Raw genomic sequence first — 24,285 nt, 5'->3', positions numbered from 1 at the left:
GGCGACGTCAGACGCTCCGAGTGCATAACCAGTCTGGAGAATAGCAAGATTCCTGCCAAACCATTGCCCCGCGAACCTGTCGAGGGGCACTCTCGCCTTGGTACATCGGAACCAACAAAGAACATGCCCCAACACCGATATGGGTGACAAAACGTCCCATCATTAATTGGTACCATTTTCGCGCCGGACAGGATATCTGTATGATCAGACCGACTTGGAGATAGGCGCACCAATGCGTAATCGACCATTTACGGCCGACTCGATCTGCCAGTGGCCCGGCCAGTAAAGTCCTAGTAGAGTCCCAATGGACAGTTATCAACATGCTTGTCGTCCGAGATTCTTTGCACTCGCACATCTCCAGACTTACCCAAAAAATGGCTGATTGGTACGCACCAGAGAAACAACGAGGCCGGATCGCACGTTGCTGAAGATAAATCTTCCTAGCTGACCAAGTCTGCGCTTAAAATCATTCATCTCAAGAAATGCTGAAATTTGGCCGGTGTCATAGCAAAATATGATGCCGCCAGCAGACGCAAATGGGCCAAGTAACAATGGGCGCCACGTGAGGAAAGGAACATGGCTATCGGTCACATCAAGTTTTCCTTCTCCGAGTCCATCGGGCCCGATAACTGATCAAGAAATAGGGTTGTGGACAGCGGCCAATAGTCTCAACCATGCTAACACCCCTGGCCAGCAGAGAGATTCTTCCAATATATGGAGAAAGAGGTTGCCGCACCCATGTAGACGACCGGCTGAGATCATCTAGAGCGAGCCCATAGCATAGAGGAGTAGAACTAGTCACGTTGGCCATCCCAGGCACGTAACTTGCCACCTGGGGATCTCACGGCAGGGTCAGTGATAGAATGACCGGAGAGGACATTGAGGGGATCCTTTCTCATTCGAGGAGTTTGCATATGCTGTTTAGTCCCTAGTCTATTTTTCGCTCTTTTAGCTATTCCTCACTCAGAACCTAGGAATTGGCGATGAGCAGCACAGGATCCAATGCCGTCACATCCTTCCGACGCCGCCCTCACACTCTACATGCAGAACATACTTAAGAGTCAGAGGGCATCCGTGCTACTAGTGACATCAACCCAAAGGGTTGATATGGACTTGTAATGAAGCCAGGTTCCAGCGGAAAGGTAAACTGAGTATGTCTGAATCGTAAGTATGCGAAGTGAGGTGGCCGGCGCACATAGGCCATTGGGTTTTTATTAGATCTTATAATCAAATATCCCGAAATTAGGGCATACCTAGGCAAGATGGCCGAGTTGGTCTAAGGCGTGAGGTTAAGGTCTACCTTAATATCAACTTTCCAAGTTCCTCATCATCGTATGATGGCGTGGGTTCGAATCCCACTCTTGTCATTTCTTTTTTGTGGCCTCTCTATTTACAGGCCTTGTCAGTCACGTTCAATTAAACTGAACTATATATACTCAGGTCCAAATGAAGACAAACAATGCTTATATTCAAAAAATGTCAAATATAACAAGGGTGGCATTCGACCACGCCTTCATACGATGATGAGGAACTTGGAAAGTTGATATTAAGGTAGACCCTAATCTCACGCCTTGGACCAACTCAGCCATCTTGCATCTGGAGTGCCAATCCTCACTTCAGCCAAAAATGCACTCCAAACAAAGTAGATATCACTTGAACTTTGCAGCCCAAGTCAACGACAGACTCCATTGACATTTGTCGAGAAAGCACGGGCCGAGAAGGCCTCACTTTCGACAACGGGATTGTAAAGATAATTCGAATGACATATTCCGTTCGAGCTGCCGAGAATAGTCCCGCTGAGTATACAGACAAGCAAATGGTATGTAACTGAGAAACAGAAAGTCTGATCAGTAAGGTATTCCGTTTGTCAACAATTGAAACTGATCATATCCCTTTGTTGAAACGCTCATATAGGACTTGCGGATGAGTTCCCGCATGTACTCGGCTGCCTCCCTCTCATTCTTCTCTAGCACAAAGCGGTCACGGAAGTTCTTGAGCGTATCAGGCTTGAAGCACGGCAGGCCGCTATCAAGCATCAAAGACACAATATGAGAGAGCTTGGTGCAAAAGGGACGGGATGCGAGGAATGCCTTTATTACCAAGGATTCGAACCACCGGTACGGTTGTGTAGAAGTTGGGTTATTGGAGTGCCCAGGTAAGCCAAGCCCGCCATTCGAGCCACCATGTGAATGGACATGTGGATGTGAAGTACCACTCATGACAGCCACCATCTCGGATGTGAGCTTGAAAGGTGCGCGCTCAAAACGTACACCACCTGGAGCAATGTCAAAGCAGAAGCCAAAGTCAATGTGTATGATATGGCCAGCATCATCGATCATGATGTTACCGTTATGCCGATCTTTGAACTGCAAAAGGTAAGAGATGACTGAATAGGCAGCCATACTCTTCACAAAATTCGTTCGCGCTTCCTGGAAACGCATGGAATGCTCCCCACCGTACTTGGAAATGAAGTAGTCGTAAAGACCATTTACTGCTTCACGACCTAGCATATCACGAGAGATGGAGTTGGGAAGAACGTCAATTACTCCGCAGCCAGGGGCTGTCGAAGTCACTCTGTAGGGAAATACCCAAACGTCAAGCCCTGCACTGGCAAAGATGCTGCGAAAAGCCGCGATCATCTGCAAAGCCAGCATGTCTTGGCGACAGTCATCACCAACCTTGAAGATAGCCGACTGCCAAACTTCGTAGGTCTCTTGGGATGAAGGAGAATGCAGAGGCGCCGACAACATCTTCGTCGAGTCATCATGGTCAGCAGAACACGGACGGGATTGGCCCTGGGAATCCTGTTCATCCCCACGGGTCCTTGTTTTTTGAATCCGAAATGTTGCCATGTACGGAGCTTTTGCGTGGCTCTGTAGTGGTTTACCGGATTTTCGGTCGATTCCAACAACGACTCCATCAGGATTGCTCGGAAGGTATACGCCAATCTCGACCTTAATTTTTCGAAGTTCCTCCTCGATCTTCGCCTTCTTCTCGGGTTTACTTTTCTTGATATATGGCCGAAGCTTTCCTGATATACCCGTGATGTCGTTAAAGAAAGAGAACTCCCTTTCATAAAAATCACGCTCCTCGTCGCTGAAGCTAGAAATGAGAGTGTCCATGAAACGGTCAAGTGTCGGCTTGAGCGGGTCGGGCTGTTATTGTATGTTAGTCAATTGTCCGTCCACGAGGTATCATAACGCACAATCTGGGAGTCTTCGTCCTTATAAGAGTTGGCTTTCATGTTCCAAATCACTTGATGGGCAAACAATTGCGATTGTTTGGCTGTCTCAAGGATGTAACGCTCTACATAGCCCAGTGCATCGTACCGCAAAGCCTGAACGAGCTGTGGGACAAAGTAGAAACGAACATCTATGGGGTGGCTTTCCAATGCTCTCATGGCGTATTGTAGAACAAACGGATGATTGCCGTATGCTGGTAAGAAATAAGTCAAAGCTTCCGTGGGGTTGACTGCGGCCCAATATAACAAATACTGGTAAAGTCAGCTCCCTCTCTCTTTTTCCTTTGGTTGTTGGGTCTTTGACGATTGAAGAGTGGACAAACGGACCTTCAACTGAAAAGAGACATCCGAGGGCAGTGCTGCACCCAGCATGACCTCGAGACTGCTCGGCTCGTCCAAAGCCTTCTCAGGGAAATTGAGCAGTAACCAACGTATATCATTCTTCATCTTCGGGGACGAGTAGCGGGACGAGAGTTGGATCGCTAGCCCCGGACTCTCAGCCCAGGCAAGCCGCAGAAGATGAATAGCTTCCTAAGCAGGGATTAGATCCCTTGTAACATAATGCAAGGGCATGAACTGCTAGCTTCTAGCAAATAACGAACAATTGATTGACGAACCTCTGCGGAGTTTTTGTTTCCAGATATCTGGAAATGCTTTCGATCCCCTTCTAAAGGATATAGCCAGACTCTTAGACGAGATCTCTCATGTTCTATGAGCAGCTGAAGAAGATCATGCTTGGCTTGCAGCGGCTTGAAGTTGCCTCGGGTGTGAGAGGGCACAGTCGAAAGTCGATGTAAAGCATGGCTAACGTCGTCAAGTATTTGGTCTTCGGCTTTGACCTGCAACCTGTTGCCCCCAAAGGACCACCTTATCAAAGTATAGAGTAAGCACTCCTCCCTGACATTATGAAAAAGGTAGACAAACCTCGGCGGATGCTTGAACCAATCGAGCGCAGCAGACAATATTTGATCGCTGAGCTTCCACGAAGCAACCTTTTCTGGTTGATAAGAATCTTGTATAACCCTTAGGCCAAAGAGAATAATACGGAAATGCAACTCTCTAGCCAAGGGGTGGCCGCTTGTTTGCAGAAGCCCGACAGTCGTTCTATCAATAAGACGACCGAATAGCCGGCGATTCTGGGAGCTGTTTAATCGAACGGCATTAAAATGGCTCTCGAAAAAACGAAGGGCAATAAGATGCGGCGCCAGAGTGGCCTGGGCCTTCTGTTGCTTCTTCAACAATAGAGCTTTGTCACTAGGAAGAAGCTCAATCTTCGTATACATCGGGTCAACGTAGCTGAATAGTCGCAACTTCATCAATACCCCGGATTTAAATGTGAAGGATAGTATACTCACTCGAAAGAAAGATCGAACAAACCCTTCCTGCGCTGAATAGTCTCCTCCCAAGCTTCTATCACTTCTGCGAGGATCCTCGGCCCAAGCTTTGGATTCTCATGTATCGCTCCGAGCCACAGTGCAACACCAACGTTCATCGACTCCTCTGAGAACAGTTGAAATGGGCAAATGATCAGGTGGTGAAGAACCGAGGGCTGAAAGTAGTCTGAGCCACACAAAACAGCAGCAGCTCTTCGCAGCGTATCTCTGAATTCAGAAATGACAACATTATTTCCCGCCTTGAGCTGATCGTGGAGTCGATGCAGCATATTCTTGACATGCTCGCTGGATTCCAGGAGGCTTCGTGCGATCTTTCCACAGCCTTCACCTATATATCTACAGGTCAATTACAGAACGTGGCAGAAGACGGCGGACAAACCATTGTTTTCTTCGGATCCCTGTTCGAAAAATTTCGTCACCAGCAGGTCTGGGGCCCGGTACTGCTGGCGGATGGTGTATTGAGCAATAAAGTCAGAGGCAACGTTGACCTTGCTAAGACCGGAGCTCTGAATACATCCTAGGAACCGGTTAGGACATTTCGGCCAGTGCAGAAACAAGAGCTTACCGAGTCGCTGATCGCTTCGGGGAATTGTGGAGCCCATATCCAGAGCGAATGAACGACCCAACGAAATGTGGCTGCCGTCAACGGTGTCGTTGGAAATGGACAGGTATGTCTACCTTCTGGTCAGCCATCAATCATAAAAGGTTTCCCAAAAGTACTCGCCTGGAGAAGGCCTTTCACATCCAGAGGTGCAATATCTATAACCGCTGCTACCCACGCTTTAGCTCGCTCAAGAAGTGTATTCAGAGTTCTCTTCCTGGCATTGTAGTTGTCGGTAAGATCAACCTTCACAATTCCCATTGGTGATGCGCAGGAAGCCTTCCACTCGAATTCATCGAGCTCTTCCTCAAGACACGACAGCCACATTACAGTCAGCAATTCAAGAAGAGCGAAAAGGGAATGTTTATCACAGAGAGCCGATGGGCATTCTCTAATAATCTTATCGGCGCACAGCATGGCGACGCTCTGCACTCGTTCTATACGATGACAGCAAGCCATGAAGAATTGAGCCAATTCTTTCGACAAGTAGGGAACAGAGAAATTCTCATCGTTCGCAGATAGGGTCAGGGACAGGTAGTCAGCGACGACTTTATCTGCAATGGAACTCATGCAACTGGCCATGTCAGCCGTAGTCAAAGCTGGGTCGCGGAAATAACTGAGAACTTTGGTGCAATTTCCCGACGACGCACGGAGGCTCTCAACCAACAAAGAAGCGTTGAGGAAGACCACTTTTGGATAGTTCAGATGTTTAATTCCTGATTCGCAATCAGGGAGTTCGGCCATAAGAATTCTCTTGAGCTCCATCAACCGTTGGGGGCTCATTCCGCGTCTGAGAATTGTGTTCAGCTCCACGTCACTCTCGAGCATCTCTATGCGATTCTCGGCAATCAGGGGCGGAGAGTGCTTTGCGAGCAAGCGTAATTCTCGAATATGACTTTGAGTAACAGCTGACTGAGTCGAGATTCCATGGACAGAGATATTAAACCAAGCATCACGAAACAGGGCAGTGATGTCTTCATCAAAAATCACATCTGTCTGTTGTGTCCCAGTTCCCTCTTCGTCTGATGAAATGAGGAGAGCCAGAGGTCTGAGGAGAAAACTAATGGCCTCTGGTGCTAGAATAACCTCCTTTTGGCGCTCGCTTTCACGTACTGCATCGCCTTTATTCACAATACATTCCAAGAGATGAATCAAATAGACCCGAAAAAGCGGGGAATCCCTTCTCAGCGCGAGAGATATGTATGTCATTGCGCCCTTGACTGCATTTGTGACATCACTAAAATTCCGCGCGATACTGTCTTGATAAGCACGGTCATAGAATTTGAGCAGGAGCTGAAACTCTGCCTGTCCTGTGCTTAGGGAGAGGGAGGCAGTCTCTCTAATGATGAGAGCATCCACTGCAATGTTGACTTTGCCGATCTTTTGTAAAAGCATTGATTGGGCTAGCGCACAAATTTTCTCATCATTAGAGGTGGTTGCAATTGTCACAATAGCACGGAGAATGTTTCTGCAGGTTGCATTATCATGGTCACCAATTGCTGAAATGGAGACCGTACTACCATTACCAATTGGTGGTGGAACGGAAGAAACACTGTCGGGTTGCCCAGTATTCTCATTCAAGAGCTGATTATGATAATATTTGTCAGTGCCTGAGCCGGAGCTCAAAGCATTCCCGAGCGAGTAGAGAGTCGTTATGACGGCATCTTGAGACAGAATGCCAAGTACTTGAGCCAGACACTTTCCAGCAACAGAGCCAGTATATTCTCCTCGCACGCACCCTTCAATAATGAACCTCAGAAGAGAGCGGCTTCCAGAGGATGCGCTGGCCAGAGACATCCTTGAGATGATAGCTATGCTTTTCAGGGTGGCCGTTGCAAGCTCGAGACTTGCCATCTGATTGGGGTCTGCCAGTGTGTCCTCCAACCAAGATAGAAAGGCCCCACTGTTGGCAGCATTGCCACTCAATATGACGCAGTTCAAGTATCCGATAAGGGCAAACGCTTTCACAGAAAAGGTGAGCTGTTTTTGCCAGGGTGAACCCAGTTGAAGATAATCAGAACCATCCTCAAGGAGTTGAATTTCGTCAGCAATTATCTCTGTTATACGATCAATGAGAGTGATTTCAGCGTCATCGCTACTCCTGGCAATCCCAACACCATTCATGTAGTCGTCGAGAAGCTCTTCATCAGACAAATTTTGAGCCCCCACAAGGGAAGTAGCGCATGATTTGACGAAACGCATGAACCCTTGTTGCAGAAGCATAGCGCCTAAAGGACGTCTGTTCGCAGCATATTGTCGGGTGTATCTTCTCCAGTCTCTCAACGAAGGATCAGCCATACTCGCATTTCGCACAGTGGACGAGGCGGTCTCAATTGCAACCATGAAGCTTTCAGACAACATGGATCGCACGTGCTCAACAATCTGCAGTTTTTCACTGGCGGACCAAAGTGAAGGAAACTGTGCGGATGCTTCTAAAAATCCAACAAGAGAAACGGCGAGTGATAGTATGCGCTTGTGCTCTTGAACGGCTCCGTATTTGTCGCCTGCAGAATCGTAGCGCTGAAGAGGTGTTATGGCATCAATAGCATCCACACAGCTACATAAGTACTCGTTGACAGCGCTGAGAGTGGTTGAGCGTAACGGAGGAAAATTGGAGCTCAGTGAGAGCAGTGACGATGTCAGTTTGTGAGTGAGCGTCTCCCAAGGTGAAGGCTTCATGTCATTCAGGAAAGGGGACGGCCGAAAGCACTGGCTATGAGACTCGGGTAGGTATGGGAACAGTTGCGATGCCAATTTCGAAGCGTGATCAAATTTGGTAACCGAAGGCGCAGCATCGCATAAAGCGAGAAGTACATCCAATTCTCTAGAATCCTTCGTGAATCAGTTCAGAGTTGTGTGTTCAGTCACGAACAAATTCAAATCGCATACCATCGGCAACTGGGAGATCGTTCTCTTATTGTTTACGACACCATCTGGCGACACGTTCGAACGACTGGATGGGTGCGGACATCGTTTTGAGAGCCGCGTGACGTCGGACAGGTCATCGCAGCCTGCTTCTGTGACGGATAAAGTTGCAAGTTTGTCCAAGGCACGGCGTCTGATGTTTGTGAAGAAGCTGCTGTAAGGTCAGTGTCGCTGATCTTAAAGTCGACAGTGGTCGACATTTCTTACCAGTCCATTGTCAGAGGTTGCCTTGGCTTGGATGTCTACTCTGTGGAAAACAGATGTCATCTAATTTGAGAGGAGCGAGAGTTTGGTGTGCAGCAGCGCTTGTTGCTTTCGATGATGTCTGCAATCAAATGGCTACCTAGGCAGGTACATGTACCTTACCTCAAGACAATGTAGCTCAAGGGGAACGATAAGGTAGGGAGTTTGATACTGAAAGTCTAAAATACGTTAGGTACTCCGTACCTTATCTTTGTTAAGTCGATACCCCGTGCGGAGACACATGTATGTAAATACTGTGTACCTTACATTCAAATACGGGAGTAAGAACGGAGCTCGGGACTCGGCTCTCAATCAACGCAAGGTACTCTCCGTAAACAAAGGAGCATGACAGGCCCGTAGACAGTACACGTGCATGGGTAAATAGAAAAGCCTGAGAATAAGTCTGACGATGGCAAATCTGCAGGACTTGATAGACTACATAGAGAGGACGAGATTGACTTGATGCTGAAAGGCCTATTTTTTGCCTCCTATAAACTTGATGAACAAGAATTAAAAAGGGGGTCTGCTCAAACGTCAAGAACAAGGGAAGCAGAGAGATCGAGCACACAAACACGATTTGCTACGATCTCAGAGTATCTCTATTAGGAAGGCAGTGGGCACACACCGCGCAGCTGCTGAGGGTAGTAAATTATCTACCGTCTGAGTTTTTGAGAACCTAAGATTCGCCTCCCTACTAGTCCTGTGAATCAATGACTATTCATTTCAGCTGTTAAACCACATTTAGTGGGTCGCGTTCACGTATCCCCAGGTAAGGGTACCAAGTACCAAGGTACAAAAGTATCATCCTCTCTACTGGTCGAGGACAAATCAAAATATTAGCAACTAGAACATATCTAGAGACCTGATGATACTCTTCTTGAATTGGCATTTAGTCTAGCAATTCAAGGTACAATTGCCGCATCCAAGCTAATCTGGTGTCAAGACAAGACTCCGGGTCTAGACTTGACCGCTTAAGTCAACTGCTCTCTCGAACCCGTGATCCTCACCTTCGGCCTTGACTCAAGGAGTTATCAGACCATTGTCTCAACAATTTATCTCTCCAATTCTCAGTCATGCAGAAATGAGATAGGTTCTACGCCTGCGTGACACTGAACCCGTGCATCGCCTCGGATACGCGGTTGGTCAAAAGCTGGATCTGCCTATCCTTTGTCTGTCGAAGGCTCCTAAGGCGCCGGTATTTGAGTCAATCTGAGGTCTGTCGAGGCATGCAAATCAATGAATGATGGCACCTCAGAACGAACAGAGTTCTCTCAAACGTAGCAGGGTACGTATCTTCTGTGCACTCTCCCTTCTCCTTCGTTCAATGCTTAAAACGAGTCCTTCTAGGTCAACACAGATGGCGATCCACAAGATCTAAAGAAGCCTCGACGATCCGAGAGAATTACATCTAAGAACCAGTCGCAAGCGACCCCGGTCAACCAAACGTACTTGCCCACCCCGTTGACAGAACTAGATTCGACTGCTACGGATGTTCGGAATGAAGTCACCGCTACTCCAACGGACAGTCCTAGCCAAGCTATATCGAGTGTCGAGCAACTCAAGGCGTGTTCATCTCCTCCTGGTGACACTCAAGCTCTTTCACAATTCGTTTATCCACCCAGGGCATTCGCTGATGAAGTCGAGGATGAAGCAGCAGAGGGAGTTTGGGGTTATCTGATTCCTCTCGATGACAAAGTTCGAGATGCGCTTGTGTTGAGAAAGCGCCATAGCTGCGATACTCGCAAGAACGGTGACTCAAAGACTCAGCCGAGTAAAGAATCCCAGCACTCTCAAGACAAGAGTCCAATCAGCAGACAAAGACCTAATCGACCTCCTGGGGGTTATCTGGTCGGTCGTCATCCAGAGTGCGGTGGGTGATTACAGTCAGCTATTGCTCCTTTCCTGAAAATTCTAACGGCATCCAGACCTGGTTATTAATATTCCCACAATATCCAATCGTCATTTCTTAATATTCAGCGAAAACAAGAACGGCGATTCTGTCGCAATTGTGGAAGATCTGTCCAGCAATGGCACCTTTGTAAATGATGCCATTATCGGGCGAAACAAGTATCGCGAGCTTGAAGATGGCGATGAAATCACCATCCTGGATGAAGCACGATTCGTTTTTAGATACCCCCGGACGAGAGACACGAATGGTTTCCGCCAGCAGTATCGGTTGCTTCAGCAGCTCGGAAAAGGTCATTTTGCAACTGTTTACTTATGTGTAGAACGTGCGACTGGCACTCGATATGCCGTCAAAGTGTTTGAGAGACGTCCTGGCGATTCTCAGAAGTCTCAGACTGAGTCCTTGCAGCAAGAGATTGGCCTCTTAATGGGGGTCAATCACCCGAATCTTCTGTGCTTGAAGGATACCTTCGACGAAGCTGATGGCGTATATCTCGTTCTCGAGCTTGCACCTGAGGGCGAGCTCTTTAATCTAATCGTTAGCAGACAAAAATTTTCCGAAGAAGAAACCCGCCATATCTTCGTTCAGCTCTTTGAGGGTCTGAAATACCTGGTAAGCTCTTTGTTCATTGGGTCGCAATCTACGCTACCATTCAACCATCCATTTTGTAGATGGGAGGCAAACCCCCGATGGAAAAGGAGACTTGGACTGATTTCAAACACAGCATGATCGTGGCATCGTCCATCGAGACATTAAACCCGAGAATATACTTGTAGCAGACAAAAAGCTAACTGTGAAACTTGGTGACTTTGGACTTGCGAAGATCATCGGGGAAGATTCATTCACCACAACTCTGTATGTGCTGCCTTCTCTTTCCCAGACCGTTTTTCTCCTTTGCCATAACTGATCCATTTTTTTCATAGGTGTGGGACACCAAGTTGTAAGTTGACTACCAGCCAGTTGGGAATTCGTCAGTTCTGATTTTCTTAGATGTCGCTCCAGAGATCTTACAGGAGTCTCGTCGTCGAAGATACACCAAAGCTGTGGACATCTGGTCATTGGGAGTCGTTCTATACATATGCCTTTGCGGATTTCCCCCTTTCTCAGATGAACTCTACACGCGTGAGAACCCCTTCACATTGGCACAGCAGATCAAAATGGGCCGATTTGATTATCCATCACCGTACTGGGATTCTGTGGGCGACCCAGCTTTGGACCTGATAGACAGGATGCTTACAGTTGACGTTGAGAAGAGAATCACGGTGGATGAATGTCTGGAACATCCTTGGCTTACCGGGAAATACATGAGCGTTTCCGATAGCACAGAGGGGCTGACTGGTGCGCTGGGAAAGCTCGACTTCTCAAAACGCAAAGTCGAGCGCGAGCGGACATTGCTCAGCAGCATCAATGACGCTCATTTCAGCGAACACAACGAAGGATCCGGCGCTCCTGTGAAGGTCTTCCACAAGAACAATGCTGGCAAGCGCATGCACAACCAGCCAGCCCATACTATCCATCAGAATGAGGCCCCGCCCGATGAGAATAGCGCTCCCAAGGATTTCGTCAATCTTGGAGAGCGCGGTGACCCAGTCTTGTTTGCGGAAGACCCAACAACTCATTATAAGTGATTGGAGGCCGTCTTTTCACATCAAAACCGCATCATTGTTAACGTTGGGATGTTGCAAAGGGATGATCGCCCAGTTCAGCCGCCTGACAGTCAAGAGCCCTTTAAACCTCGAGTATCAGAATAATGATATCAAAAGCGCCACATAATGACCAGTATTGATATGCTCATTTAAGTTGTAGCAGTCGTGTGTTCGCCTGTCAGTTGATGCTACCCCGAGCAGAAGGGGATTGGACAATGACTGCTGCACAGCATCATGAGCCCTGCCTGCTATCTAACTGTTTGAAGTTAGTAGATTACCTGTGACCACCAGGCAATACCGTTGCATTTTCGTCTGTCCACCAAAGCTAAACTAGAGACAAATGTAGAGTACCTTGTAGTCGCGATTCTCAGCTCTCCCTCTTTTGTGCCTTTCACGATGCCTTGGATCCTTGGCAATACATGGTACTAAATTACATCCAACCATGAGATATATTCTTTTAGACACCCGGCTCCGTTGAAGTGGCGTGATTATTCAAGGAACATTACCATAGGTTGCTTTGCCAAATCAGATTAGTCTAGCGCAACTAGGGCCAGTTAGTCCAGGGGCTTAACGACTCAAATGCCTGGTGGGTGAATAAGAAATAAGAAAGGATCCATCCATGGGCGGTGACTGGATACTTGCCCAGAAAAAAACAAGCCAACCAGCAAATACTTATCCTTATTCTTCCCATCTCCATTTGATCTTCCTCAATTCCTGTACTCTCGGTTCGTTTGTCTGTTCGTGCGTTCTTGAGGCCTCTCAAAGTTCGTCCATTTCTGTTCAAATCAGGAGGGTGCCTCTAGGCGAGACGCTCAACCTTCCTTTATTCGCTGCGACAGGCACTCGGTTGATCAATCTGAACACTGCTGCAGCGATGGGTCTTATCGCATTTATTCTCGACGGAATCTGCAAGCATTGCTCGACGCAGTCAACATGGGTGCTTGTTGGGGTCGGACTACTGTCCATCCTCGCTGTATCTGTCATTATCAATGTCCTGCAGCAGCTTCTGTTCAAAAATCCTCACGAGCCTCCAGTGGTCTTCCACTGGTTCCCCTTTATTGGCAGCACCATCAGTTATGGCATTGATCCATACAAATTCTTTTTCGACTGCCGCGCAAAGGTTTGCATTGTCGCAGCCAAATTATGTCTCTAGCTAACTTTCTTTGCCCTGCAGTATGGCGATATCTTCACATTCGTTCTCCTTGGCAAGAAGACAACGGTGTATCTTGGTACGAAGGGCAATGACTTCATTCTAAACGGCAAGCTGCGAGATGTTTGCGCTGAGGAGGTCTATTCACCACTGACTACGCCTGTTTTTGGTCGACATGTCGTGTATGACTGCCCTAATGCTAAGCTTATGGAGCAGAAGAAGGTAAGCGACTTTGGCAAAACACACCTTGGATCCAGCGACTAATAATCCTAGTTCGTCAAATATGGTTTAACCTCTGATGCGCTCCGATCTTATGTTCCCCTAATTACGGATGAAGTAGAGAGCTTTGTCAAAAATTCTCCGGCCTTCCAGGGACACAAGGGCGTCTTCGATGTATGCAAAACAATCGCTGAAATCACCATTTATACTGCTTCGCGCTCGCTTCAAGGGAAAGAAGTTCGAAGCAAGTTCGATTCCACATTCGCAGAGTTGTACCATAACCTTGACATGGGCTTCGCTCCTATCAACTTCATGTTACCCTGGGCCCCCTTGCCACACAACCGCAAAAGGGATGCTGCGCAGCGCAAATTGACCGAAACTTATATGGAGATCATCAAAGCACGCCGTCAGGCTGGCAACAAGAAGGATTCTGAAGACATGGTCTGGAACCTCATGTCCTGCGTTTACAAGAACGGCACGCCGGTTCCCGACGAGGAAATCGCTCATATGATGATTGCCTTGTTGATGGCGGGTCAGCATTCTTCCTCTTCTACTGCTGCCTGGATTGTTCTGCGCCTTGCGACGCGGCCTGATATAATGGAAGAGCTATATCAGGAGCAAATTCGTGTTCTCGGATCCGACTTGCCTCCACTCACGTATGACAATTTGCAGAAGCTCGATTTGCACGCCAAGGTCATCAAGGAGACTTTACGCTTGCATGCACCGATTCACTCGATCATTCGAGCCGTGAAGAACCCCATGGCTGTGGATGGTACTTCATATGTGATCCCGACATCTCATAATGTTCTCTCTTCTCCAGGCGTCACTGCCAGGTCTGAGGAGCATTTCTCAAATCCAATCGAGTGGGACCCTCATCGTTGGGATGAGAACATTGCAGCTAGCGCTGAGGACGATGAGAAAGTTGATTACGGCTATGGGTTAGTTAACAAGGGCACAAATAGCCCGTACCTCCCTTTTGGCGCTGGACGGCACAGGTGCATTGGCGAACAATTTGCATATCTACAGCTTGGCACAATCACAGCTGTGCTTGTGCGGTTATTCAAATTCCGTAATTTGCCAGGTGTCGATGGCGTCCCCGACACAGACTACTCTGTGAGTTATCCTTGTCCATATCAACGTCGGAATCCTTCTTACTAATACCACCAGTCTCTGTTCTCCAAACCACTGGGCCGATCTTTTGTGGAGTTTGAAAAGCGCGAGTCCCCTACGAAAGCCTGATCATAATCACTCGATCAATGCCTCTTCTTGATATGATTGCATGGTAGGTAATTTCGTCATCAGTTCTGGGTATTCTGCCATCTCGTTTGGCAGTTCGCGGTTCCAGAACTTGTACAGCTTTTAATCTCTGGATGTTCAACTTAGAAGTTCTATACTGTATTGATTTCATAGCATATTATGAGGAATAGATAATGTTTTTATAAGTCGCTAAGGTCGATGATCCACACAAATCACGCCTGTGCCCCTGCCTTACACATTGTTAAGCCCCATTAGAAAAGAAACTGACCGTAGGGCACAGCAATGTGATTGAAGCTGGATAATACAGGGCATGATGGTGGGAGTAATATACAAATGTGAACTGCGTCTGAGACATCACAGATTCAACGTAAAGGGGAAATAGCTTATGCCGTGCCCTTCCTCCGTTCCTCGCTCCTCTTTTTGGCGCGGACCTCAGCGCGTCTCCTTTCACCACCGTCAACTTTGTGTCCCAGCCTATCCTCCCACATACCTTCCTGGACCTTGATCAGAGCGGCGCTGCCGTTTGTTCCCTTAATTGGTTGCAAGAAGGGTCCCCTAATCAAAGAGCCACGGTGTATCCTCATATGTGCAAATTTCTTGAGGGGTCTGGAGCCCTCATGCTCATAGCCGGTAGCATCTGGTGGGAGATTTACAATCATTTGCTTCATACCGGGTGATAAGTTGGCCGAGGAATCCTGAGGGCTCGACTCTCGTTCGCCTCTGGTTGTGTGGGTGCCTGGCACAGGCACTGCGACTACTCGCAATTGGGCGGCTCCATCGACGACATGTTCCAAATCACCACCAGGACCGTAAACACCCTGCCTGAACTTCTCTCTTTTGCGAAGTAAATATCGTCGTTGGCGCGCAGGCTCGATGCCGACTTCACGGAGTTCGGTGGAGTTGAGGGTGAAAAGCTTGTCCCAAGAAGACAGTTTGCTGGCGTGCTTTTTCATATCACGACCGATCAAGGTAAGGAAGGTCTGGACGTCGGGAACGAATGGCGTCGGGGAAGGAACAGAGGGCGCGGCAGCATTCTTGTGGAAGCAACGAGTGCATTGGATGGTGAGAGTGAATGGTTTGATAAGTCTCGAAGACAAAGCACCCAGATTTGAACTGCACAGCTTCATGCTAGGCGAGCTCAAGATATTAAATGTCTATACTGGCACAATTGGAGACAACTTATTGTTGAGAACGGTTTTGGAAGGGTTCGAAAAGGGACACTGCCCTCAAATAATTCTTTTTCTTTGCTGATTCTCTTGGCATCTGGAAATTTAGGGATCCCCAAACTTATGCGGTGATCATCGGGATCAATGATAGTCCGAATTCACAACTACCTATGGCGTCGTAGTACTCCATATCTTCAACAAATGTGAAGGATCCTGTCAAACGATTTCCTCATGAATACATCTAGGCTTCTCATCTATAGGCTTTGTATTGCTTTCAAAGTCTTGATGACCTAGGTACGAAGCCATCTCTCTTCACAATTCGTTTGTGAAGACTACGGGATCAAACCAGAAGAGATTCGAGCGATGGCACTTTCACCTTCAATTTTTCCGTCACCGTCAGCCACCGCATCAGGTTTAAGTGCAGCAATTAAATTGCGGGGTGTTTCTACCCAAAAATCAGTCAACGAAGAGCGAGGTGCACCTACATCACAATCAGATATTGACCGTGAACTCACAGAGCTATTAAACGAAGACATTCAACACAAATATGTCAAGGGTACGGTACCAGTTTTTCGATCCTTTTCCCATTCTCTTTTTCGGCGTCCTTCGTTAACATATAATATATAGATAAGAAGCTGGGTGAGGGTACCTATGCCGTCGTATATCTTGGGCATCTTCGCAACGACCCCTCGTCATTTGTGGCGATCAAGAAAATCAAAGTCAATACTGAGTACAAGGACGGTCTTCCTATGGATGCCATTCGCGAAGTGAAATATCTACAAGAGTTATCGCATCCTAATATAATAGCTCTCCACGATGTATTCTCTTCTAAAGACCAGAATCTCAATCTGGTTCTGGAATATTTACCACGTGGCGATCTGGAGATGCTCATTAAGGATGAAAATATCCACTACGGTGTTGCAGATGTCAAAGCTTGGATGGGAATGCTTGCTAGAGGTGTTTGGTTTTGCCACGAAAACTTTGTGCTACATCGAGACATCAAACCCAACAATCTTCTCATTGCCAGTGATGGTGAGGTCAAGCTGGCGGATTTCGGCTTGGCTAGATCATTTGCAGATCCCTATTTAAATATGACACATCAGGTCATAACCCGTTGGTATCGACCGCCCGAACTGCTTTATGGTGCCCGGCAGTACTCTGGGGCCGTTGATGTATGGTCCATGGGGATGGTATTTGCTGAACTCCTTCTGAGAGTCCCGTTTGTTGCCGGAAATTCGGACATTGATCAAATATCGAAAATATGTGAAGCATTCGGCACGCCTTCCGAAGAGAATTGGCCGGGAGTCAGTACGTTGCCCAACTATATCCCCTCGGATAGGCAAAGCACTGTTCCACTACAGGGTCGTGATTTCTTCTTACGGCAATTCCCCACGGCAGGTCCAGTGGGTGCAGATCTACTTATGTCGATGTGCACGTTGGATCCAAGGAAGCGGAGCACGGCTTACCAAATTCTACAGCACGGCTGGTGGTCGACCGAGCCAAGGCCGACGGCTCAGGAGGATCTTCCTCGTAAATCTGGTGGGAGTAAGAAAATGGGTGACGATCTCTCAAGGCGGGGTGGCGAGGTGGACGACGGTCCATTCAAGAATGCCGCTCGACAGCTAGATTTCATGGCAGTCAGGCGTTAAATATAGTGGACTCTATATCTGATACTCACATTCGAAATTGGCACCGAGCCCGCCCTCTAATGCTCTCATTCGAGAGCGATGTCTACGTATTGGCGACCTTTGTCACTCACGACTAAACTCCGGTGTTTGATGCGTTGAGTTTGAGAGAACATCCCCGCTGTGCGTGAGCAAATTTGCAGATCATGAATCCTGCCCTCCTTGGAAGACTTTGGCAGTTAAAGACGGTTGAGCCGCTACAGTCTTTCAGTAAAATGATCACCCTACCTTGTGCACGATAAATCTCCAATACGTCGGACTTGGTGTCGCACCGGAGCTCATCTTCGAGACATTCCCTGTGGCTGTTGAGGTGCTCCAGGATGGTGAGAGACACTCGCCGTCCTTGAAGTGCGATAGGGTCAGGGTACGCCCTACCTTTCTCACACCCCTGGTGGCGCTCTCAACCAACTTGATATTCTGACCGTTTCGTTTTCAATCCAAGTTCTAGCAGACTCAAGTAGCAATTGGTACGCATTGACTCGATACGATATATAGGAAACAGGCATCTGACCCTTTGTGGATACTTTGGAAGTAATACATTTCTCGCAATTCTCCAGACGGGCAATTGATCCTCTTAACATGGATTGTTTGGTGTTTTGCGCACACATTCTGGTATCCTATTCATGGATGTAGAGTGTAATGCTGCATCTAGCTTTTCAAGCCTTCAGTCGGAGAGTATGGGCTTGTCTGAATGTTATGGAGCCAATAATATGGACTATCTCTCTTGAAGGCCTTGAGAGTAGACTGGCTACAAGAACGAATCATATGAACTTTACTGCAACTTTCTATTATGCGTGTTGATAGGTCACTTTTACAGTTACTTACATATATTGCGTCGAATAAGTGACGATATCAGCTTTCAGAGCGTAGAGGGCCTTGCGTAGAAGGCCTTGCGTCGAGGTAATGACTTACTGGGTCATCTAATCTCAACATAGAAGTCAGCCCTGGATGACTTCCATGTAGGCATTTATTTTTACCATGTAAGACAGATAATTCTATCGATATACCTTATGGTTCCATGTATTTAAATGTGAGGTGCTCGTGGGGCTAAGGCAGGTATCAGGTGCTCAAGGTGCCCATAATGCTAATTATCACATAAGTACTTAGTAGCACTAGGAAACGCTGTCAACCAGCTTCGAGGCCGGAAAAAATAAGACGGGAATCGGGACATAATCAAACATATGCGTATCTGAATGATCTTTTCCCTGTGTATCTGTGTATTTAGGTCATCTTCCTGTAAGGTAGCTTCAACCCTTGGAAGGTTACTTCTGTACAATAATAAAAGGTAAGTTATATTCTTGGTATGGAGTGCCTGTCCAGGAGGGAACCTATCTTAAGGTAAGGTGTGTATGTTCCTTAGTATCTTGACTTACTCGGTAGATGATCCTGGGTACGCAAAATATGGGGACATATTTTACCCCTGGTGGACTGGTACAAAACATTTTTATCTAGTGCTTATCAAGCACCGTACTTTAACCTAACTAAGGTACACTTAATAACTTAAAGCACCATATCCACCCAAGGTACCCCTCAACTTCAGGTACCATATTCTGATCTGTTTACTCTGTGATGGTCTGTTTTGGTCTGTTTTGGTCTGTTTTGGCTCTAATCAAGATGCTGACCACTTTACTGTGGAGACCGCTGAACAGCTGGTCTAAAACAGTATCACGATGAAGCACGCGCTTATTGAGAGCAACTTCAGGTCTTGAGCATCTCGACAAAAAATTCTTCGCCATTCTTTGTAGGGATAAAACAAGTACCGAGTACCAAGCACTCATCAGATGAAGTCCACCAACACAATAATCACCTTCTGTAATAATACAGACAGCATAATAAGCAGAATAAATTTATATATTGCGTGCTAATCCATGGGGAGGAAGTATAATCATTGTAACTTCACCCGTAGATTAGCACTCAATACCACTTTGTAATTCATTTCATTTAGCTAAACACGACTGAATTATTCATGTCGTTGATAGGTAGGAGTTCGGAAAACTGATTTCTCCCTGTCCTTCCTTAGACAACATGGAAGGGGAGATTCAGTCCCGCTCTCCCTTTACTCCGTCCGTGTCTACCAGACTAGACGCGACTAAGAAAATCGAGCTAAAAGGATGGAGGACGACGGCCCTGACCACCTTCAGTCCAACACCTGGCTCTTCTACGCTTATTTACAGTGCTATTCATCCTAGTCGTCTCTGCCTGTATATTCTCTTGCGCTCGCTCATCGATATTACACAAGAGCATTTCTCGTCTGTCCCCATCGATATTACCCAGAAACGCTACAAGAAGGCGCTCCGAGCAGTTGCTTGGAGTGAGTTAATTGGAAACATAACAACATCGAAGAGCCATATAGGCCCCATTCTTTGTTTCTGGCCTGGCTGCTGAAGGCTTCAGATTCACCCCCTATTGAATGCCCCAGCAAGGTCCAGATCCTGTATCATCTCAAGCACTCGAGGTGGCTTACAGGCCTACATCGCGAATAGGAGACAGTCGTCATATTACTGTAAGTTTTCTGGCTTCAGTTTCTATGTATTGAGCCTATAATTTTCTCTCTATCTATCCATTTCTTCTCTGTTCCTCCGACATGGCGTTCTACGAACATTGTCAGTGCCAGCGGGGCTTGTCTTGCTTTGATCTAGTATAAAAAACGCATGTCCGCATTTCTGATCAATTCATCCGAGGCATAAACTGGGCCCTTCCTGTTGTGTCGCCATGATGATGCTCCATATACCCGATCTCCTATCTGACTTTTGCCAGCTCATCTGATAGTCTGGTTTCTGGGCCTGCATATTGGCTTCTCAAGCTCGCGCACCTTCATTATTCCCCCATGACCATGCCACTTCTAATCTGAGCCCCCTTGTGAAGTTGGTCCATTTATCACGACAGTGCAACGAACAAACACGAAAGACCTCAAAATATATAAGCGCTCTATGTCCACCATACCAGAACCGTCCCGACCGGCCGCGAGTCCTCCGGCTGGTAGTCTGCCGCCGTTGCCAGCTGCGAAAGTCAGAAAGAGCTTGCCCCTATCAACTGACATACAGAGGGCGTCATCCCCATCACATTCATCTTCCAAATTGCGCACGCCCTCTAGCCCTAGATCGAATTTTAACAGGTCCCCACTATCAACTTCAATCTCTAACCAAGGCAGCCTGAGGTCAGCGTCAGGAGGTCGGAGTCCGGCCAGTCCTGAGAAGTCGCTTCGCAGGACGATAAGCATCGCGGCCTTTCCCCAACCTCCAAAAGTCAATGGCCGTTCCTCTGTGGCTTCCGCAATCTCCGGATCTAATAATACTCCGTTTGGCAGCGCGAGAGTCAAGAGTAGTTCCAGGTTAAGTTCAGGGACTACCAGCAGTTATCGAAGTTCAAGACCCCCTTCCCTATTGAACGGACATGGGGGCGGTAGAAACGGCGCTGTCTCAGACTCACGAGAACAAGAAGCCTCTCCTACACAGAGCAGAAGCTCGTCGGCCCAAGGATCGTACTCAACAAGTGCGACCACATGTGAAGACCCGGATGATACTACAGGGATCGCCAAGTCAAATTCGAAAAACAAGCAAGTTAAAGGAAATGTGATCGTCAGCGTCCGTGTACGTCCCAATCTGACCGGGACAGATGGTTCGGCTTCTGACGGCGATTGGTTTGTTGACGGTCGGCGCGGCCTAATCTCCTATAAAGGAAAGGAAGGCGGAGTCGACTATTTATATGGTGCGAATATCTAGATCAAGACCTTTCTAACTATTCGCATTGCTGATTGATCTCTACTTTAACAACAGACAATGTCTTTCCGCCGCACGAGCACAATGCCAGAGTCTACGACGCCGCGGCCAAGCGCCTTGTGAGAAGGGTTATGGAAGGATATCACGGAACAGTCTTTGCCTATGGCATGACCGGGACTGGCAAGACCTTCTCTATGCAAGGGACCGCGACTTCTCCCGGTGTTATACCATTAGCAATAACGGATATCTTCTCTTTCATCAGAGAGACACCCCACCGGGAATTTCTGCTTCGCGTCAGCTATCTGGAGATCTACAACGAAAAAATTCATGACCTCCTTTCTACGTCGGGGTCTACTGGGCTTGCGAGTTCTCAGCAGGAGGAGATCAAACTCCGCGAAGACAGCAAACGAGGTGTGTATGCAACTCCTTTGAAGGAAGAGATTGTGCAGAGCCCTACCCAACTACTGCGTGTAATTGCCAGAGGTGATCTTGCACGGAGAACGGGCAGCACGCAGTTCAATGCTCGTAGTTCTAGAAGTCATGCGGTCGTCCAGATTGTTGTGGAGAGCAGAGAACGAGCACCAACAAGCAACCCATCCCAAGAACGGCGCTCCGGCATGGCCCCAGGGGGAGTCAGGGTGTCGACCCTTAGCTTGATCGATTTGGCTGGGTCTGAGCGCGCTGCAGAGGATAAAGAGCGTCGGACGGAAGGTGCTCACATAAATAAAAGCTTACTCACATTAGGCACGATCATCGCAAAGCTCTCGGAGAACAAGGACAAGGGCGGAACCCCAGCTGATCGCGAGGGCAGGCATCTTCCGTATCGTGACAGCAAGCTTACACGGCTGCTACAACCGGCTCTCTCAGGGAATTCTCTCGTCAGCATCCTCTGTACAATTCAGATTGATGGGTCCGGCGGCTCAGCAACAGCGGGTTCACTCTCATCTGAGACTCTAAACACGCTGAAATTCGCTGCCCGTGCCAAGAACAGCATCGTCAGTCACGCTAAGAGGGCAGAGGAAGCCTTCGGCAGTGGCGGGGGCGATGCGGGCAGCCGAGTTCTTCTGGAGCGCTACCGCATGGAGATTCAAACACTACGCAGTCAGCTTGAAAGTCAGGCAAAGGATCAAGCTGAGAAGGAGTTAAAACTGGAAGAGCAACAATTGGAGAAGGACGCAAAAATGCGCCACGAGGAGCAAATGCTTGAAATGCAACTAGCTCGAACAGCGCTGAAAGAACGTATTGAACATCTCAATCGTCTGATCCTCTGCTCCAAATCAACTGGAGTCAATAGTCATAACGGCATAGCCACCTTCGGGCGGCTCTCTAGGATGTCTACTACTGACTCCATTTCTCGGTCTCTGCGGTCGTCTGTGAGTCAATCAACATTGGGTGCATGCGGATTTTCATCGGTACGGCCTGTTTCCTTCCTGTCCACCAACAGCACTGAATTGTCGGCGAACTTGCCGTATCAAAATGCACCTCTTGAACACGAGGAGGACGAAATTATGGGGGAGTTTGCAGACGGAAGAGCAAGCGCCCAGAGACAGATTGCTGCTCTACAAGCTGATCTTAACGATAAGAATCGATATATCTCAACCCTAGAGAGACGCCTACTGCAAGCCCGTCGCTCAAGTCACTCTCGGATATCTATGGGTGTGAAGTCAGTAAATGCTCCCTCAGAAGAGCCGGACTTCAGGGCTCTGCTCCGTGAGAAGGATATGGAAATCAATGAACTCCGCTTGCAGCTGGATGATAAGGATCGAATGCTTGCAGCGCTCCGGTCTGCCGCGCGACACTGGGATCTCGCACATGTTACAACAGACCCATGCGCTTCGGACCCCAAAATCAAGCGTGCGTCTTTGAATAGTAATGGCGGTATCATGCCATCGTATGGTCGTGCAGCTGGTTCCATTTCGTCGCCCGAATCTTATGAGAAAGGACCAGATGGAAAGAGCATGGACGAAGTCTCGCGCATACTCGATGAAATGATACAGGATAGAGTGGAGAGCGGTCATTTAGTGAAGGGATCTCGGGGAAGTGTTCGTGTTGCTGAAGAAAAGCAACGAACGCTTGAACCAGCGGCAGGTATCCCTGCATTAAACCCGGCTAGCACAATTCCAGAAAGAGATGGGACAAATGTCATGTGAATGAGTGAGATTCAGTCATCCAAATCGCAAGTCGTCCTTCTGCCCCAACTTGTTTCCCCTTGCCCCCGCCCAAACTCCCTATCTCCCGCTATCCACAATCTCCCCCGAATATTCCAAGTTACCTTCATACTGAGCCTGTTCCTCCCCATTTGTTCGTGGTCATGACTACTGGTGTGAGCTGCCAGATTTGGCCTTATGCCTTGGCGTTTCAAAGGTGATCTTGATGGAATCAGGAAGCTACCATCCGCTGGCGAGTGTAGTCATGATTTCGCTGCATATTTAGATACCCATGCATGATCTTTTTTTTTGGAACTCGACTTAATGAGATATTTATGTTTTAATTGAATCAACTAACCTAGCTTCACTTTGCATGATTAGGCAGGTTTCACACCTCCTGGTTATATTCAAGAATCATATATGTAATCAAAAAGCATGGTGTATGGACAAAATCTGTTGGAGTTGGTAGAATGTAAGATCGATCTTGATATAGTGATGCAAGAATTGGGGAATGTTGGCCATCATTCAACACTTCTTTCATCAGAGGCAACCAGGCATCTCAGCATGAGGACGGCCTCTGAACCAGAGCATAGGTGGAGAATCTCTATCGATTTGCTCTAATATTTCTGGACATGAAAACCTCCAGAGCACGACCCACCTTACCTTGGATTGGATCTACCTTCGGCAATGGAGACACCGGATTGCCAGCAGGAACAACGTCGCTCTGAAAGATTCCTCCGACCCAATTGGTAGGAAGCATCCATCATCTAGGTGTTATCCCAGAGGAAGTTCGTAGGCACACTTACACCACGACATGTTCTCAAGACGCCGGAAGCTGATTTCTGACCTACAGTGTCAAGGCATTAGGTCGAAGGTAACCAATCCATAGCCTCAAACTATATTACCCCACAGGCCTCTTTCCTGGGGATCACTTCGAGTATGCTCGCTTGTGGACATAGGCTCTCTAACATCAACTTGATGGTTTG

The 24,285-nt window shown here is 47.7% G+C and overlaps 6 protein-coding genes and 1 non-coding gene across 7 annotated transcripts; 5 read left to right on the top strand and 2 right to left on the bottom strand.

The window, feature by feature from the left end:
* Positions 1-1,256: 1,256 nt before the first annotated feature.
* On the top strand, positions 1,257-1,367 carry Aud_009828. The gene has a single exon. It is a non-coding gene; the product is annotated as a tRNA-Leu (tRNA).
* Positions 1,368-1,847: 480 nt separating this feature from the next.
* On the bottom strand, positions 1,848-8,376 carry stt4 (1-phosphatidylinositol 4-kinase STT4; the record flags this gene model as incomplete). Its single annotated transcript, XM_043294673.1, has 11 exons — positions 1,848-3,155; positions 3,206-3,493; positions 3,569-3,772; positions 3,859-4,108; positions 4,166-4,537; positions 4,597-4,963; positions 5,015-5,152; positions 5,201-5,309; positions 5,378-8,068; positions 8,126-8,312; positions 8,369-8,376. The coding sequence occupies 11 exons, from the start codon at positions 8,374-8,376 to the stop codon at positions 1,848-1,850; spliced, it is 5,922 nt and encodes a 1,973-aa protein (XP_043150608.1).
* Positions 8,377-9,647: 1,271 nt separating this feature from the next.
* On the top strand, positions 9,648-11,938 carry Aud_009826 (uncharacterized protein; the record flags this gene model as incomplete). The annotated part of the gene is made up of 6 exons (XM_043294672.1): positions 9,648-9,689; positions 9,752-10,274; positions 10,330-10,922; positions 11,035-11,165; positions 11,234-11,250; positions 11,301-11,938. 6 exons carry the CDS (start codon positions 9,648-9,650, stop codon positions 11,936-11,938), a joined length of 1,944 nt encoding a protein of 647 aa, XP_043150607.1.
* Positions 11,939-12,830: 892 nt separating this feature from the next.
* Aud_009825 (cytochrome P450) lies at positions 12,831-14,564 on the top strand (the record flags this gene model as incomplete). The annotated part of the gene is made up of 4 exons (XM_043294671.1): positions 12,831-13,076; positions 13,131-13,328; positions 13,380-14,438; positions 14,493-14,564. The coding sequence occupies 4 exons, from the start codon at positions 12,831-12,833 to the stop codon at positions 14,562-14,564; spliced, it is 1,575 nt and encodes a 524-aa protein (XP_043150606.1).
* Positions 14,565-14,965: 401 nt separating this feature from the next.
* Positions 14,966-15,709, bottom strand: Aud_009824 (mitochondrial 37S ribosomal protein mS41; the record flags this gene model as incomplete). The annotated part of the gene is made up of 1 exon (XM_043294670.1): positions 14,966-15,709. One exon carries the CDS (start codon positions 15,707-15,709, stop codon positions 14,966-14,968), a length of 744 nt encoding a protein of 247 aa, XP_043150605.1.
* Positions 15,710-16,111: 402 nt separating this feature from the next.
* On the top strand, positions 16,112-17,397 carry kin28 (TFIIH complex serine/threonine-protein kinase subunit KIN28; the record flags this gene model as incomplete). The annotated part of the gene is made up of 2 exons (XM_043294669.1): positions 16,112-16,304; positions 16,376-17,397. The coding sequence occupies 2 exons, from the start codon at positions 16,112-16,114 to the stop codon at positions 17,395-17,397; spliced, it is 1,215 nt and encodes a 404-aa protein (XP_043150604.1).
* A 2,966-nt stretch (positions 17,398-20,363) lies between these two features.
* On the top strand, positions 20,364-23,302 carry Aud_009822 (putative kinesin family protein (KipA); the record flags this gene model as incomplete). The annotated part of the gene is made up of 2 exons (XM_043294668.1): positions 20,364-21,141; positions 21,210-23,302. 2 exons carry the CDS (start codon positions 20,364-20,366, stop codon positions 23,300-23,302), a joined length of 2,871 nt encoding a protein of 956 aa, XP_043150603.1.
* Between the last annotated feature and the right edge of the window lie 983 nt (positions 23,303-24,285).

Source organism: Aspergillus udagawae (assembly GCF_001078395.1).
Source record: "Aspergillus udagawae IFM 46973 DNA, scaffold_8, whole genome shotgun sequence".
Classification (NCBI taxonomy): Eukaryota; Fungi; Ascomycota; class Eurotiomycetes; order Eurotiales; family Aspergillaceae; genus Aspergillus; species Aspergillus udagawae.
Note: the sequence above shows the minus strand (reverse complement) of the source record. Positions and strands in the feature narration are given on the sequence as shown.